Genomic DNA, 18,452 nt, shown 5'->3' with positions numbered 1-18,452 from the left:
GCCTTGGCAACGACGACATTGCGTTAAGTTTGCAATACGATTATGCCGTTTATAATGTTCCCAATGAATTTTAATGTGGGAAATGAAACGTACTTTTTCTAAAGTCTTCAAATTGTTTACATCACTTCGATTGAAGTGTATTAGGTAAAGTTCATGGGAAATACCAGAGCGTGGTTTAGAAGTACCATTCGCTCTTTTTTTCATAAGAATTACTTGGGAAGGGGCAAAACCAAGCAATTCTTTTAGTTCATTTTTAATTTCATCAATACTTTGATCATTTGATAATCCTTTCAAGACAGCCTTGAAGGGTCTGTCTGATTTTATATCATATGAATAAAATTTATGAAGTTTCTCGGACAAATATCGAATAAGACGTTCGTAATCATCCAATCCATCCACCAAGACTCGACATTCTCCTCTTCGTCCGATTTGAAATGAGACTTTTACTTCCGGGAGAAAAGTAGAAAGCTCAGTACGGAATGCTTTGAAGTCGGAAATCATCACCGTCACTGGTGGCATAGATTGATGTTTTTTCCCAGAACGACAAGCGTCCATTTTGGGAATTTTTGAAGAATTTTCTTCTATGTCGCTACAATCGGATTCAGGAAGAATCTCGTAAATATTGTTAGACGACATAGGATCAACGGAAGGGAAATCCGTCCGTTGTCTTTTATTTTTACATTCAGATTCTATAAGATCGTGAATGTTATTAGAAAAACGTGATTAATCCACCTAGCAGTGAGATGATACCTTTTTTTATCAATACACATGTGTTTTTGCATGGTTATTCTTAGGTGTTTTAGTTCTCATGACATTATTTTAATTATCGTCGTTTTAAACGGCAAATTGAGATTTTAATCACTCATTACCCTGTAATTTCGAATCTGCAAATCGTATCGAATTTCAATCTTAACGTGTGACATTCGATTGAACATTCCATGAGATGTCGAAGTAAGTTCCACTTTAGAGTTTTTCGTCATTATTTATGGTACTTCCAGAGCCGGTATTCAGGAATTAGCATAGCCCAAAATGATTCGAATGGCCATAAATTATTACGCCAAACAATTTACATGAAATTTATAAACTCATCATCTGTAATTCCAGAATCGGATAAAATTCACCAATTTTGTATGGGACCTTAAGTCCTGTAATATTTGTTTTTGAAGTTCGATTTGGTCTTTTTTGAGAAAATGATTGAGCTTTGAGAATCGATTCGATACTGGAAACGGAATTCTAAAATCGGTGTAGCCGAAATCAGTTAAATTCACCTGAGCAGTGTGTAGACATCTTTGAGAAATTGTAGTGCGAATTAAAATTTGGGGGTACATTCCGAATCCCAAAAAAAAAATACCGCTCAAACTGAAATAAATTTATTTGGTAATCGACTATCCAAATCTACAAACCCGATAAACCTGATTAATTTATGTGAAATGGACATTTATATACTAATCACCCTGCATTTTCTAAACCAGAAGTCGGATCTGACTAAAAAGTAAGAGGTTTTATAGGATTTTAAGACCTCTCATTTGAATCATAGATGATTCTTAGATTTCATTTGAATCTTAGATCGGTTCAGCCATCTACGAGAAAAATCAATTGCATTATTTTAATTTCGTTTCACATATCATCCTGTGGTTCCGCAATCAGAAGTCGGATCCAAACGTAATTCAGGAACCTTGTTTGGGAGTATACGACTTTTCATATGAATCTGAGTTTGTAGAAAACGGTTTAGCCATCTCCGAGAAAATTGAGTGAAATTATTTGTCACACACGCATTTGCTGATCTCGACGAGCTGAGTCGTATGGTATATGGAAGTCATGTTCTTCCAGCATTTATTGCTGTAAATAGTTTAAATCAATATAATTATGGAATTACTTCCAACTCGATAATGCTGGTATCATCTGGTTTACATATGCCATATTCGAAAGATTATGTTGCCAAAAATGAACCGTGCTAAAATTGGTCCGAGGCAAATTGCCATAAAAAAAATGCTGTACACAGTCTTTTTGGTACTTAGAAACAATTATATGTAACAGTATAAAAAATCGTGTTTCATGTTGCTCCCAAGCATTGCTTTTTCATACAGCGCTCAAAATTCCTTCTACTGGAATAAGGCTTACACAAAAATATCGATATCTCCGTTAAAAATGGACGGATTTTAACAATCTATGGCTTGTTGGATAGGTATTACCGAGCGAAATCTAAGTCTGGAAACATATTCTGTTTTCAAGAACAAATGTGACAGATACTGTCAAAAAACTGAAAATTTTGACATAAAACTTCGTATAACTCAAAAAGTAAACATCCGATCTCAAAACCATTCAATAGCGTTCTGGGTGACGGGGAGACCTTTCATTTGCGACTAGTTTGATCAAAATCGGTCCAGCCATCTCTGAGATCTCGACCTCTTAGGTGACAACACACATACAAACACACACACATACACACACACACACACACACACACACACACACACACACACACACACACACACACACACACACACACACACACACACACACACACACACACACACACACACACACACACACACACACACACACACACACACACACACACACACACACACACACACACACACACACACACACACACACACACACACACACACACACACACACACACACACACACACACACACACACACACACACACACACACACAGACATTTGCTCAGTTCGTCGAGCTGAATCGATCGGTATATGACATTCGGCCCTCCGGGCCTCGGAAAATTTTTCGAAAGTTTGAGCGAATTCTATACCTATTTTTTATATATATAAAAAACGTGATTAATCCACCTAGCAGTGAGATGATACCTTTTTTTTATCAATCCGCATGTGTTTTTTGCATGAATATTCTTCGGTGTTCAAGTTTTCATTACATTATTTTAATGACCGTCGTTTTAAGCGACAATTTGAGATTGTAATCACTCATTACTCTGTAATGTCGAAACTGCAAATACAATCGAATTTAAATCTCGAAGTGTGATAATCGATTAAACATGCCATGATATGTAAGTTCCACTTTAGAGTTTACGGTAATTCATGGTACTTCCAGAGCCGGTATTCAGGAACCAGCATAACCCAAACCGATTCGTATGGCCATATGACGAATAAATTACAGTTTAGAGTACAACTTTGAAGCTTATTTGGATAAAATTCATTAATTTTTGTATGTATGTATAAAACTAATTAATTTTGTATATAAGTTTAATTCAATTTGAATTTTTGTTTCTGAAATTTGATTTGGCTTTTTTGAGAAAACGATTGAGCTTTGAGAAACGATTTTATACTGGAACCGGAATTATAAAATCGGTATGGCCGAAGTCAGATAAATTCACCTGAATAGCTTTATAGTTTACATTTGTTTCAAAATATTTGAAAATCAGTGAAGACATCTTTGAGAAATCATAGCACGAATTAAATTTTTAGGTGCCTTCTGAATCGACAACTGAATACCACTAAAACTGAAAAAAGTTAATTTTTTTATCGACTATCCAAATCTGCTAACCCGATAAACCTGATTAATTTATGTGGAATAGACATTTTTATACCAATTACCCTGTATCCCCGAAACCGGAAGTTGAATCTGATTGAAGAGCAAGATGTTTAATAGAATCTTGAAACTTTTCATTTGAATCTTAGATCGGTTCAGTCATCTACGAGAAGAATGAGTTACACAATTTTGATTTCGTTTCATATATCATCCTGTAGTTCCGGAACCAGAGGTCGGAACCAAACATAATTCAGGAACTTTGTTTGGGAGCATACGAATTTTCGTATGAATATGAATTTGTAGAAAAGTAATTTTCAGAGAAAATTGAGTGAAATTATTTGTCACACACGCATTTGCTGATCTCGACGAACTGATTCGAATGGTATATGGATGTTATGTTCTTCCAGCATTTATTGCTGTAAGTAGTTTAAAACAATATAATTATACAATATAATTAAAATATATAATTGGTTTATATATGTCATATTCGAACGATTATGTTGCCAAAAACGAGCCGTGCTAAAATCGGTCCGAGGCAAATTGTCATGAAAAAGGATGCTGTACACAGTCTATTTGGAACTTAGAAACAATTGTATGTAACAGAATAAAAAATCGTGTTTTCCGTTGCTCCCAAGCATTGCTTTGTCATACAGCGCTCAAAACTCCTACTGCTGGAATAGGGGGAAAAGTCGTTTACACAAAAATTTCGATATCTCCGTTAAAAATGGACGGATTTTAACAATCTATGGCTTGTTGAATAGGTATTATCGTGCGGAATCTAAGTCTAAAAACATATTCTGTTTTCAAGGTCAATTGTGACAGATACTGTCAAAAAACTGAAAATTTTGACATAAAACTTCGAATAACTCAAAAAGTAAACATCCGATCTCAAAACCATTCAATAGCGTTTTGGGTGACGGGGAGACCTTTCATTTGCGACTAGTTTGATCAAAATCGGTCCAGCCATCTCTGAGATCTCGACCTCTTAGTTGACAACACACATACAGACACACACACACATACACACACACACACAGACATTTGCTCAGTTCGTCGAGCTGAATCGATTGGTATATGACATTCGGCCCTCCGGGCCTCGGAATTTTTTTCGAAAGTTTGAGCGAATTCTATACCTATTTTTTATATATATAAAAAAAGGTAAAAAGGTAAAATGTTGAATAACGGATTGTGATTTATTCCGTATTGAATTATTTTTAGCCTTAGGCTTGTTGCCTTTCCGGTTGGACGCAGGCGTTTTTGAAATTAATGAAATTTTAAATTAAATTTACTAGGCTAAATTAGTCTTCGATTAGACTCCTAGCTAGCCTTAAAAAAGGCTGAATAATTTCTTAGTCACTCTAATATCACTCTTTGTATCACTTAGTCACTCTAATATCACTCTTTGTATCACTTAGTTAGTGATTCAGGTAGCCTTGAAAAAGACTGAAGCCTTGAATCAATGAAACTCTAGGTAGCCAGAAAAAATTCCAGGAGCCAAGAGCTATACGCGTGCGGTGCGAACGACTGTTCAACACCGACTGATCTCAGGCCTTTAATATTTTTACTGTACTTCAACGACGTCAACTTTACTCTTTAAGGCCCTCGTCTAGCGTTTGCCAATGACGTTAAGATCTACTATTAAATTGAAATTGAATCCTGGCAAATGCTCGACCATTACGTTCTCGAAGAAGAAAAAGCCATTTCGTTTTGAATACTTTTTGGAAGGATCCCCGATATTCAGAACGACGTATATTTAAGACCTTGGAGTCTTTCTCGATGAGCAACTGACATTCAAGCAACACATTCGCCATATTGTTTCTAAAGCTTCTCTCACGCGAAATTAGTATCAACGTCCGACCCCGCGCTCTTCGCAACAGTGCATTTCTTCGACTTCCTTTACGACGAACTAACTACGGTGCTAACAATGCTATTATTGTCTTGCAGAGATCATTTGATCACGTTTCATTAGGATTCGACTTCAATTTATCACACAGTAGGAGTACTTGAAAATTTTTTGTATATTACTAAAAATTATCATTACGACCATATTGTGTCTGTTTATTATACCTAAATAAATAAATAAATAAATAAATAACAAGATATGCAAACCAGATGAATTAAACAATAAATTTTATAGAAATATGCACCTCGTTTCGCCATCGCTTGTGGAAAATCCTCCTGCAATTGAAAATTTTTACTAATCGCACTGTAATACCGGAACCGGAAGTCGGTTCTTTTATGAGACTTTTTAAAGAATTTCAAGACCTTTCATCTACATCTTAGTTTGTTAAAATCGATTGTGAATTCTACGAGAAAATTGAATGCGAATTTTCTTATAGATTTGCAAATATTGCCTTGTAAATCCGGACCCGAAGATCGGCTAAAGATAAAATTCAATTGCGATCTATGAAACCATTCGTTTGAATCTAAGTTTGGGAAAATCGGTCACGCCATCTCCAAGAAAATCCAGTTATATTATTTATAGATATTTACTTTAACATTACAGATATTTGCTCAGTTCGTCGAGCTGAGTAAAATGGTATATAACATTCGGTTCGGTCTAAGTTAAAAGGTTGATTTTCACAGTAATTGTACAGAATTGAATTGTTTCTGGCTTGTCCACATAACACTTATCTTTGACAGCCCTCCAAAGATAATAGTCTATCGGCGTCAAATCTCAGCTCCGAGGCGGCCAAACGACATCCGAATTTTGACTGATAATTCGATTCTTCGAAGACTGCGGCACGGAGCGCAGTCTTGTTGGAACCAAATGGAACCAATCGCTAATCATGGAGCGGTATCGCTCGCCATTGAACGTGGCCTGCCTCATTTTCGAAGAAAAATGGCCCAATAATGCCGCCAGACCAAAATCCGCACCGAACCGTCACTCTCTGAGGATGCATCAGCTTCTCCATGATAACGTGCGGGTTTTCCGTCCCCCAGATGTGACAATTTTGCTTATTAACATACCCGTCGAAATGAAAATGTCTCATCCGAGAAGATGATTTTTTGGCAAAAATCGGCGTCATCTTCAAGCTGATCGCAAGCCCAGTTGGCACTATTTTCACGCGTTCCTCAAGCGTATACACAACCATTTTCGTTCAGCGGAAGGATAAAACTAAGTTTCTGTCAAATCAGAAGTGACATTAAGGCTAACAATGTCGAAATAACCGCTACTTAAAAAAAACGGTTTATTTATTTATTTATTTATTTATTTATTTATTTATTTATTTGGAGCAGGGAAAAGCCCGGTGGAGATGAAATCTATCAATCTCTCTCTCCAACAGGCATAAAACCTCCTCATCATTTGTATCAACAGATTACAATGATCCAACAGATACATTTAGGCCTAACACTACAATTAAAACTAACAGTTAAAACTAAATTTATAACACTATAACTAGTTGATGACACCAAGTATAGCAGTATTAGTACTCTTACTTAGAAGGTGAGAGAGAGGAGAAAAGTGGTTGGATAAATTGAAAACAAGGGTTGGTGGAGGGGGTGCTAAACGAGCGAAAACGAACGACGGGGTTGAAATCAGCATGTAGATCTAATTAGTTATCAAAAAGATGGTGGAAGAAAAAAAACGACGAGGTTAGAATCGACATATAGATCTAATTAGTGATCAAAATGGATGGTGGAAGACAGAAAAAAGAGGACGACCAGGTTAATTTAGGCGAGCGAATCTAGTTAGTTTCAAATGAAGATGATGGAGAGACGGAATGGAGGTTGAATGAAAATAAAATATTGACGGTCCAGACAAATCCTAATCTGACAGGTGGCAATCATCTTATCTTATCTTGTGCTATCACTATCCTAATCAAAAACTTCAACGCTAACGTTAGTCATGTATGTTTAAACGGTATTCGAATAGTGAAACTAATAAAGTTAGCTGGAAAAGAACCCAATAAATAGGTTTTTGACAGTATTTCGAGGTAAATGAAGCTCGAACTCGTTAGAACAACTGTTGAATAAGCGACACATACTGGAGACTGGTTCATTGAAACCGTAGTTAGTTCTAGCGCGAGGAACTCGGAGAAAAGGATTGAATCGCAAATTACGACGATGGATGTCAAAATTTAGCAGTTGTAGGAGATCAGCGCAGTCAATCCGGGATTGGATTAAGTCCGCAACGAAAACAGCTTTGATGGCATCCCGGCGAACAGATAGCAAATCGAGATTTATGAGTCTACATCGATTTTCGTAGCTTGGAAGATTTGATGCATCTCTCCATGGCAGACGGCGCAAAGCGAAACGAACAAATTTCCGCTGAACAGCTTCAATTCGCAGCTTATCAGTTTGATAATACGGTGCCCAAACAACGACAGCGTACTCAAGGGTCGAGCGAACTAATGCGCTATATAACGATTTCAAACAATATATGTTGTCAAAATTTTTTGCAATGCGAAAAATGAGTCCCAACATCTTAGATGCTTTAGAGATTGTATATTCTACATTATCTTTGAAATTAAGTTTAGAATCCAGTAGCACTCCTAAATCCTTGATTGTGGACTCCCGTTTTAGGATGGTTTGCGAAATAGTATAATCATACGTGATCGTTGTTCTTTTGCGAGAGAAAGAAATGATGGAACATTTTGATGCATTTAGCACCATCCTGTTAACGTTGCACCAATTCAGAAATACATTTAATTGAGACTGCAAGAAACCGGTGTCATCAGGATTCTTGATGAGATGAAATAGCTTAAAATCATCGGCGAAAGATAGCTTCATGCACTTCAACGAAAAATTCAAATCGTTGAGATATATAAGAAATATGAACGGCCCCAGATGGCTTCCTTGGGGGACTCCGGAGCTTGCGATGAATGATGAAGTGACACAGTCACCTATTTTCACTGACATACTGCGACCCGTCAGGTATGATTCAAGCCAATTAAGGAATGATCCGGTTAGATGGCGGACCCTGTATAGCCTTTCTATAAGAGAAAGGCAACAAGGAAATCTTTCTGACAATGTTTGAAACATTGTTTCCAGTTGAAACTCTTTCAAATGTGGTATAAAAACATGAAATCTCTTTTGGGCATAGATTTCACATCACGCAACGAATACCATAAACGAACTATACTAGATATCAAACAAACAAGAATATGGTTTGGATGATACATGGAATAATTTAGTACGCTGATATTTAAAATATTCGGCTTGGGGAAGGACTTCCATGACACCTGCTGGAAACGACATTAAAATAAAAAAGCTAATTCTTTATTGCTATCTTTTCATGGGAGGACTTTCCTCCCCTTACTTAGAGTCTTTTTTGGGAAACATTCTAAAACTACACCGTGGTACGTGAAAGCGAAATTGATTGCTCACCGGTAACTCCATTTCTAAAGTTGACATGTCAACCTGTTATGTAAGAACGGGTGCTATGGGCGGTAGTCCTACTAAAATAAGTGATGAGAAAAATTACACATGCGATATATCAAAACATTGCACCACTCAACTTTACGGCTTATCTATCAAACTGCCAGTGTCCAACAAAATTCTATACAACATTCTCTTAGATAAACGCGAAAATGATCTTATTTTCGTTCTTATATCGAACTAAAAAATATTTCGGAAGCCGTATGTTTTTCTCAACAACACAGAAAGCAACGTCATGTTTTTGTTAACGTCAATGATAAATTCAATTTTGCCAAGGAAGCATGACTATTCAGAAAACCGAACGAAATAAATTAATTATGTTAGTTTTCAACGAACTTAATGTTAAAATTAATCAACTTTTTTTTTCATGAAACAAATTGAAATAGAATAAAATCCAGTGAATTAATACCAAGAAGAGAGGAAATGTCCCGCAAAAATAAATAAATTTGCTAGTGAAATAAATTGAGTTTATCTAAATTGAGTTGAAAACAAAAATTATGTCACACTGTTTGGATTGATTTAATTAAGCTTATTAGAACAGAGACCAGACAGTTTTTCAACTGATTTCGTTTAGTTGTTTTCAGCTCGGGTCCATCCTCGCTCCAGAGTGGAAATACAGTGGTTGAATTTTTTTTTGTGTGATGAGTTTTATCCACCAAAATCAGGTCACATTTTATGCTCCCGTCAAGCGGGAATCCCACAAACGTTCATCAGCGGTCATGAAGGAATACCGGCAGCTACATCAATTGCCGGTCAACACCAACCGGGATAGAAAACCACGAACCTGTGGGAGGATAAAACAACATCTATTTTCCCCTTCCCACCGGAGATTGGTTCGGTGGTAATTTTTGCTACCAGAGCCAAGCCAACCCACGAGTTTGGTCCGCTGATTTTCCTTGTCACCCACAAATTACTCCGCCGTGAGCAATTAATGCAATTAATTTCCATTCTACATCTTCGAATTCACCAGGCGCTACTCGGGACACGATTCGAGCAAAGACACTTGCACTTGGACGGCTTTGCATGTGCTTGTACCCGTGCCCGGGTCACATGGATTGCAGTGATGGGAAATTCTCCTGAGAGATTGGGACAAAGTTCAGCTCCAGATTCGCAAGCTTCGGTTACAAGGACATCCGGCACTGTTTGACACGTAGACATCCTTCACAGTGTTGACAGTTGAAAGAGCGACAGACACGACGTTTACAGTAAAACAACGGTAGAGAATCATGCTTCATGTGCAGTCTTGTTCCAAACCGTGTGATTAACTTCAAATTCAATTCACAATCTAATAATTTTGACTTAGTTTCACAACATCAAACAGAAGCGATACAGTTATGTTTGATGGCAGAATAGTACAACACTGGGCGGTGTGATTGTGAAGAGGATCCTGATTAAAATTTACTTTGATTGCTCGCTGTTTGGATAAGCCATTTAAACCGGCACTGTCGGCAAAATGGGATAAATCGTTCTGCGGATTCTGTGGACGACTCGATTAGAGCAGCTGTAATTTGGTTGTACAAAATAAACAAACCGGCAATTGGATCGTTCTAATTTAATTAACATGATAGAGTTCGGCCTAATATGCTCCGCTATTAGGATGGTAATGGTCTCAAACTATGCAAACTATTTGATTGATGCCGCCGAAACAGATATTTAACGTACATCAATCTAGAAATAAATATTTATCAAAATAGACAAAGCAGAGCCTTGGTATTCCATTCCGTTTAGCGTATTTGAACTTCGGTTTAAAAAAAATTTCGTAGCCAATTTATAGCGTTCAGAACTGATGACTATGATCTTCGAACAACGAACACTAAGAATCGCTCCTGGTCGGGGCTCGAGAACATATGGCAACTGGCTTGTAAAGACCAGTATCATATGCATTGAACTACCAACGCCGGATAAACGAACTATTCACAAAATCCAATTTGTTGAATTGTTAATGAACGGCTGAGTGCAAAACTTACCCAAGTGCAACTTAGTGTGGAAAACCTGTTTAAGTATTCTGCCGCTACGAACGAAGCATGGTTTGCTAGTTCGTTTCATTTTAGCCGGACTAGTTGCAAATGAAAAGTCTTTGTCAGCCAAGACGATATTGTTCTCGGTCTTTGATCCGTTGTTTACTGTTTGAGTTATAAAATTTTTTAAAATACCTTTCAAAGACACCGTAGTTTGTTGAAATGCGTCTACTTTTAACGGAATTATACAACTGTGGAAAAAAATAGTAAGAATTTTGAATCATATTTCGCGCGGAAATCTTATTCATCGAAAATTTTTTTCTAGGTTGGTATGACTGTCAGTGACATCTGTACCAAGTGTCACGTCAAAATATTCATTAGTGTTTAGTATACGCCTGTCTTTCTGAAGTATTAAAAATGCAATCGGCGATTTCTACAATGAGTAAAATTATTCACAAAGAAGTTCCATTGAATTTTGCGTGCAATAATTGTGATAATTGTATATTGCGAGCAAGTGTCCACGTCCTGGACGGCAATTTGCACAGTTTTCTTTGACTATCGAGGTGTGGTGCATGCCGGATTCCTTCTGTCCGACAACTCTTGGTTTTTGCACCACGATAATGCACCGTCGCATACTGCATTGATTCTTCATGATTTTTTCGTCAAAAATTAAACCAATATCGTTTGAGTCAATTGAAGACATCAAACGTGAATGGCACATTGAAGGCTGTTCCGGAAATTGACTTTAACAACTGTTTCGACGATTGGAAAAAACGTTATCACTAGTATATTGCGGCCTTTGTGGGGGACGAAATAGATTTGGAAGAATAAATAAAGAATTTCGAAATTATAAACAAAGTTTTACTATTTTTTGAGCCCACAGTAGTAGACACTTCTGTGAGTAACTTTTCCTCTCTACTCCAGTAAAAGACGACTTGAGCGCTTCATGATACAACAATGTTTGGAAGCTAAGTGAAACACTATTTCTAATAAGCACTTGAATAAATGTGTACAGTACTTATAAGACTGTGTACAGCATCCTTTTTCGTGACATTTTTTGCAATGAGATAAAACCTTTTTGCCTTCTTATATATACCTACTTCTCAATTTTCTCAAAGACTGCTTAACCGATTAAATTCTAAAGAAAGTCCCATCTACAAACTTACACAGTTCGAAAAAAAACCCTGTGATTTTACATATTATAAGATGCACATAAATGGAGCGTCGTATTTCACACGAATTTATATTCAAGAACATGTAAAATTGTGTAATATGAAAATTACATGACTTGAATTCGAATAAAATCAAACAAAAGATCGACAACAACAGTGCGACTTGAACCGAGAAACATTAGATCACAAGCACATCGATAACTCGAATGAACCACAGAAGCACATATCCGTTCGTTGAATAATGTTTCTGTTTTTTTTTGTTTGGTGGTTGTTCAAAGTGAAAATTACGATATTTCACGAAAAAATCCGCTATTTTGTAGCTGTAAAACCTCCCCATAGTAACAAACACCAAAAAGGAAAATGTTGGGATCTGGTTTTTTATATGTAGAAAGTGTGTGCAAATTTAAAAAAAAATGGTGCAGTAGTTTTTGAATGACGATGGACACGGACTTTCAAAACCTACCTTCGAGAAAAAAGCGTTTAAAGTTTTTTGTCTATAAAATCAATGGAAACAATTAATTACTCCAGGGAGCCCGTAGGGTCTAATATTTTAAAAATATTTTTTCTTTTATAATTTATTATAATGAAACACTTCAAATATGTTTTATCAAGTTTCGAAGTCAATCGAAGTAGAAATCTTGGGTCTGTGCACCATAAATAAAGGTCCATAACTTCCAGAGTTAAGTTCCAAAAGGCTTGAAAATTTCACATAAAATTCTTGAAATGTTTTACTATAAGAAAATATCAAGAAAATAATAAATGATTTTTCAAAAGTGTTAGACCCTACCCGCCCCTTAACGTCAAATGTATTTTTCATATCAAGTTCCTGGAAGGTTTTTCTGTGAGTAACCAAGGGCCTCCCAGCCGCTATTCGTCCTCGAAAGAGAATGAGACCGTGTCCCTAATAGACAAGTGATAAAAAGCCCTATCCAAAGCTAAATGTAAAACTAATTAAATAATGTTCTTTTTTGCCTTTCTCATATAGAAATGTTATGTCATCACTGTGAAAACCGACTTTTAACCGAGGCCCGGAGAACCGAATGTCATATACCATTCGACTCAACTCGACGAACTGAGCAAATGTCTGTGTGTGTCTGTATGTTTGTGTGTATGCGTGTGTATGTATATATATATATATATATATATATATATATATATATATATATATATATATATATATATATATATATATATATATATATATATATATATATAAATATATATATCTATATATATATATATATATATATATATATATATATATATATATATATATATATATATATATATATATATATATATATATATATATATATATATATATATCTATATATATATATCTATATATATATAAAATAATAGCGAAAAAATTGTGTGTTGCTAATGTTCTCTGGTATGCGTGGGCCGATCTTCAAAGGATTTTTTTGTTCGAAAGGTGATGTTAATGCGGAGGTTTTAGGCTATAGTACATAAGGAAAATCCTTCGGGAAAGTAGAGAAAAACAGATAATGGGTTCGTTCAGAACTGGAAACTTTCCTCTCAATGCATGCTAGATCTCCGATGATTGTTTGGCGCGTATCGAGTTATGCAATGTTGCTGCCCGCTGGAGAGCAAAATATGAATACTAGATTATTGATAAAATTCTTTGGCGCCAAACTAGCTGATTTGTATTCAAATTTACTGAGCCTACTTGATTCACGTGTTTCTTTATTTCGAACCACATGTTCAAGTATGGGCACGAAATGCACAGCACACAATTTTCCATTTTTCAATATATATAATTTGTGTTCAATGCCGTCAATTGAAATTAAAGAACGACTGTAAGAAAATTATGTCATTGACGAGAGCACGTTATTTTTTGATTCGTTGTTTTCTTTAAATTTCAAAAATGTGAATCTCTATCTTTTCGATGGATGTAATTATTGCTACCACAATGTGCTGAACTGTCATCCAGAGACAACAAGATTGAAGTGTTCAATGGAGTAATTCCGTTTAAATTCGAAGGATGTTTTTTTTTGGTTTGTTTTTGGCCTAAATTTTACATAAGCATTACCACTGCCCGAAAAGTAAAATTTTGCATCACAAGTTTGGGGTCAGTTATAGTCAAACTTCTTGAATTTCATTAGATGAATCCAAACACAACTGTTACAAAATTACATTCAATTGATAAATGAAATAAATTTGGAGTAAAATGCGAATATAATTTGATAGAGTAACGGCAACCCTGTTTATCTCAATATGCAAAAACTAATTGTCAGAGTGAGATCCGATATCTCTGTTCGATAGATGGACTTTAAGTGTAAGTTGAAAATATGTGCATTCGCTTCAAATTTTCACGTCGCTATAATAGTAGTGTTGAACAATTTTCGAACTATTCTGTCTGTGGTATTGCTTCTTAGAATCGAAATAAAGATGTTGTATCCGATTTTATCACAATTCGTTGATTCAATGAAAGTCGAGAAATCGGTGAAATAATATGGCGACTCTACAATTGAGATGACTATTTGTACAAAAGGTTTAAGATCATAATCGCAGCTACAAGTGTGCGAAACTCATTTCGAATATCGCTTCATTGGATCGAGTACTTTCAGGCAAACACATTTATTGCAAATCCATTCACCTTCAGCATCAATAATATATACTTGATACATTTGGAGATTTTGTGCGTATTTTTCCCAAAATGACCTCCATATTTTAGAGATTGCTTCAAATTTCAAGTACGGTTATTCATTTGAGCCCAAACGTCTTCATTTGACCCAGATACGATCCAAATTATATCAACCCGTTCGAGACGTCTTTGGGCCTCTTTTTCTCTAAACATCGGTTTTTGCAGAGTACTTCAAAATTTCAATTTATTTTGTGGCTATAAACAGTTCCGTACAGCATACTCTAACCAACACTTCTGTCGCTTTTACGGACATCATCGAACGGGATTTGAGAATCACCACGTTGACATTTTTTTCCTCTTTTAAACGATTCATCAACTTTCTCACAAACTGAAAAATTTCTGCGATCGAATTAAAAACAATTGTTGGTTCATTTTATCATTGATCGCGAACAGTCATGGCCACATTCTTCTAAAACCATCTTTCACATAGTTCGTTTGATTATTTTGATTTTGTGAGTTTAGTGAGTTCTCCTAAACAGCTGTAGATGTAGAAATAAGAGGAACAAGTGCCAAACGCACAAAAACTAATGTGTAAGGTACAGGAACAGGTGCAGAAAGTACAGGAACGCGTACAGACATGAGAGAAACAAATATTGAAAATACTAGAACAAGTGCAGAGAGGACAGGAATATGTAGAGAAAGCACAGCAACAAACACAGAGTCTTGAAACAGATGTAGAAACTGATACATACAATTCAGAATCAAGTTAAAAGGTTAATGGCAAATGTTATCGAGGAAACTCCCACTGATATGTCATTTAAATTTAAACGTCATTTTCCCATTCGTTTAGCTTTTATGTTACCGTCAATAAAGCACAAGGGTAATCGTAAGGAGTTTGTGTCATGAGGTTTGAGTTTTTACATGGAAAATTGTTGTGTACCGAAAATGGAGAAACAAAAAATGTTTTTTATCGCAGAACAGTTATTCTCAACCTGTGGCTCCGTCTTTTTGACAATAACCATTAAAATTGATTGAAAGTAGTTTTGATTTATTTAAATCGGATCTATTATTATTGCCCTACGAAGTGTGCAGGGGTCCGCTAGTATATATATATATATATATATATATATATATATATATATATATATATATATATATATATATATATATATATATATATATATATATATATATATATATATATATATATATATATATGTGTGTGTGTGTGTGTGTGTGTGTGTGTGTCTGTGTGTAACAAAAATGTGCACACGATTTTGTCGGAGATGGATGGACCGATTTTCACTAACTTAGATTCAAATAAAAGGTCTTCTGGTCCCATAGAATGCTATTGAATTTTACCCGGATCGGACTTCTGGTTCGGGAGTAACGGGGTAAAATGTGCAAAAACATGAAGGAAAAGTGCACTAGATATTCTCAGAGATCACTCAACCGATTTTGAAGGCTTTGTAGTCTCATAGGTTGCTATGTGGTTGCGTGTTTCTCAGAGACCGTTCATCCAATTTTTATAACCTTAAATTCAAATGAAAGGTCTCATGGTGTCACAAACAATTCCAGAATTTCATCCGGATGCGACTTCCGGTTCCGGAGTTATAGGGCAAAGTTTATTCCGGTTGTACATCGTCATTTAAACCGGCGAAACAAATCACGTATACAAATTTCTAAGCTGATTTCAAAACTATACAAATTGATAGCCATTATCAGTAGGCAACTAAACAAATCGATTTCGGCTATCCTGGTTCCCGCTCTCCGGTTCCGGAAGCACCGGAAATAGTGGTCATATATTCCAAAATGAATCTCACTTACTTTTCTCAGTGATGGTTTGACCGATTTCCACAAACTTAAGTTCAAATAAAAGGTCTCCCGGTAAAAAACCGTAAAAAATATAAATCGTCGTTTAGAGTACGATGGCAAAATCGTATAAACTCTTTGAAAGTTGAATAAAAAATAAACTTTGTACGTCATGTAAGTTGGTGGCCGTACGAACCGACTTTGATTTTACCGGTTCTCAGGTTCCAGTGCTGGAAGTCCATACCCATTTTGTTTTCTTAAAGATGACCTACCACAGCATTATGTATATGAGAAAGGCATCATTACACCACCAGGTGGATTAAAACAGGTTTTTTCTTATTCTGGCTCTCCTGGAAAATACATCGCAGGTGTCGCTTGGCCTCGTTTCCTTATTGGTAATCTTGGTTGTTATTCTTAAGCGGAAATAATAATAAATAAAGATCCACGGAAATAACTGTTGGATAACCTGCAGCAACAAATGACAAAATGACCGCACTATAATAGCTAAAAACATAATCAAAATATTCCCGAAATTTTTGAACATCTAAAATTGTATCATTCCCAAAGTAATTTTTTGCTAAACAGCTCTACCGAGATGCAGGTATTCAGCGAGAAAGTGATAGAGGAAGAGGATACGAATGATCAGGTGTTAATGATGGGTTATTCGTTGACAGATTATTGAGCTCACTGCACCCAGCGAACGACCATAATGGTTAAAGCCAGGAAAGATAAAAAAATGAGACCACTGCACGAATCAGTTCCTTTTTTATTTGTATTTATTTTGCGGCACAAACGTCAAATCTAAAGTTGCCAGCAAAAAACGCTGATTTTACCGATCAGTTTTGGTCCTGGAAGATTTCTTGATCCCGAGTTTCCTGATCATCATTGCGATGAACCAGCGTGCATGTCTCATCAACTCGAGAACAACCGACTGGTGATACTCAAATCATAGGGTTGACAGTTTCTTTGATCAATCATTTTAATTTGTTTAATGGAAGAGATCAGAGTTCGTGTTTTGAGTAGTTCGTGATTTCGATTCAGGTTTGTCTTACAACTAGAGGTTTCTTAGCCGAGGAAAAGTGTTAGAAAATCATTTCTTGTTTTAGTAGGAGAACACAACTAGGAGCAAAAAATTCATAACTTTTTTTCAATTTATCACACATAAAAATAACAACATAAACAAACAAATCAACAGTCTTCTTCCCTAAGGTACATAAAGTCGTTCACTATGAAAAATAAACTTATTATTCAGTTAACTAGTTACTCACTTCGAACTACATCACCAGCTTCTGGCATCGGTTGTGCAGAAGTATCATCTCCACAACAGCCGCAAACACATACACCTAACAGCATCAAGGTCAACAAGTAGAAATTCATGGCTCAGCCTTCCAACTACAGCAATTTCGTATCGAAAAAAGTTTCAGTTCGTTGTTTAATCGTCAAAAATCAAATCGTTCCACACAATTGCCGGGTTGATTCAAAGTTCTCACATCACTGATCACAATTACTGACTCACAAACACCGTATTGCGATCAATTGCACTTTAAAATCGGTAATGATTTGAAGCTGTCCTTAACAGGAGAACGGACCAGTGAAGCAGGCACTGAAAACGCACCAAAATTGAAAAACCGAAAAAAACCGAAAAGCAAAAACACTTGGATTCGACTCGTTTGCGTTTTAGATCTGCCACGCGTCAACACTATTTAATTGGGTGCTAGCTCTGGGTGCTCTGAACTGACGACTGACGAGCGGTTATGATTAATCAATAGCTTTTATATAGACACTACTTTGGGCTAGTGGTTTCGTTACATAGTAACTTTGTGGCTGATGCCACGACACGCCATCAACGCGTCTAGTAGTGTGTAGTTTGGCGGATCGCGCGCGCTCGCTCAGCCCGTTGCCGCTATCAATTTTGCACGCTGCAATCGTCAATGAAAACAAAAACAATGAATATTTTTGCACCGGGCGGCTGTAGTTGCCACCGGTATCTATTGAGAGTGGTC

At 36.2% G+C, this 18,452-nt stretch overlaps 1 protein-coding gene across 2 annotated transcripts in view; it reads right to left on the bottom strand.

The window, feature by feature from the left end:
• The window catches only part of LOC131438180 (U-scoloptoxin(19)-Sm1a), a 115,240-nt gene extending 97,032 nt beyond the window's left edge, over positions 1-18,208 (bottom strand). Inside the window, exon 1 of one of the 2 annotated variants that reach the window (XM_058608014.1) lies at positions 17,718-18,208. In XM_058608014.1, coding sequence (XP_058463997.1) covers positions 17,718-17,826 — 109 coding nt within the window. In that variant the 5' untranslated portion in view covers positions 17,827-18,208. The remainder of the gene's footprint in view (positions 1-17,717) is intronic. The other variant, XM_058608015.1, reaches the window with a different exon arrangement.
• Positions 18,209-18,452: the final 244 nt, after the last annotated feature.

Source organism: Malaya genurostris, chromosome 3, assembly GCF_030247185.1.
Source record: "Malaya genurostris strain Urasoe2022 chromosome 3, Malgen_1.1, whole genome shotgun sequence".
Classification (NCBI taxonomy): Eukaryota; Metazoa; Arthropoda; class Insecta; order Diptera; family Culicidae; genus Malaya; species Malaya genurostris.
The sequence above is the reverse complement of the archived record's forward strand: the minus strand, read 5'-3'. Positions and strand labels throughout refer to the sequence as shown.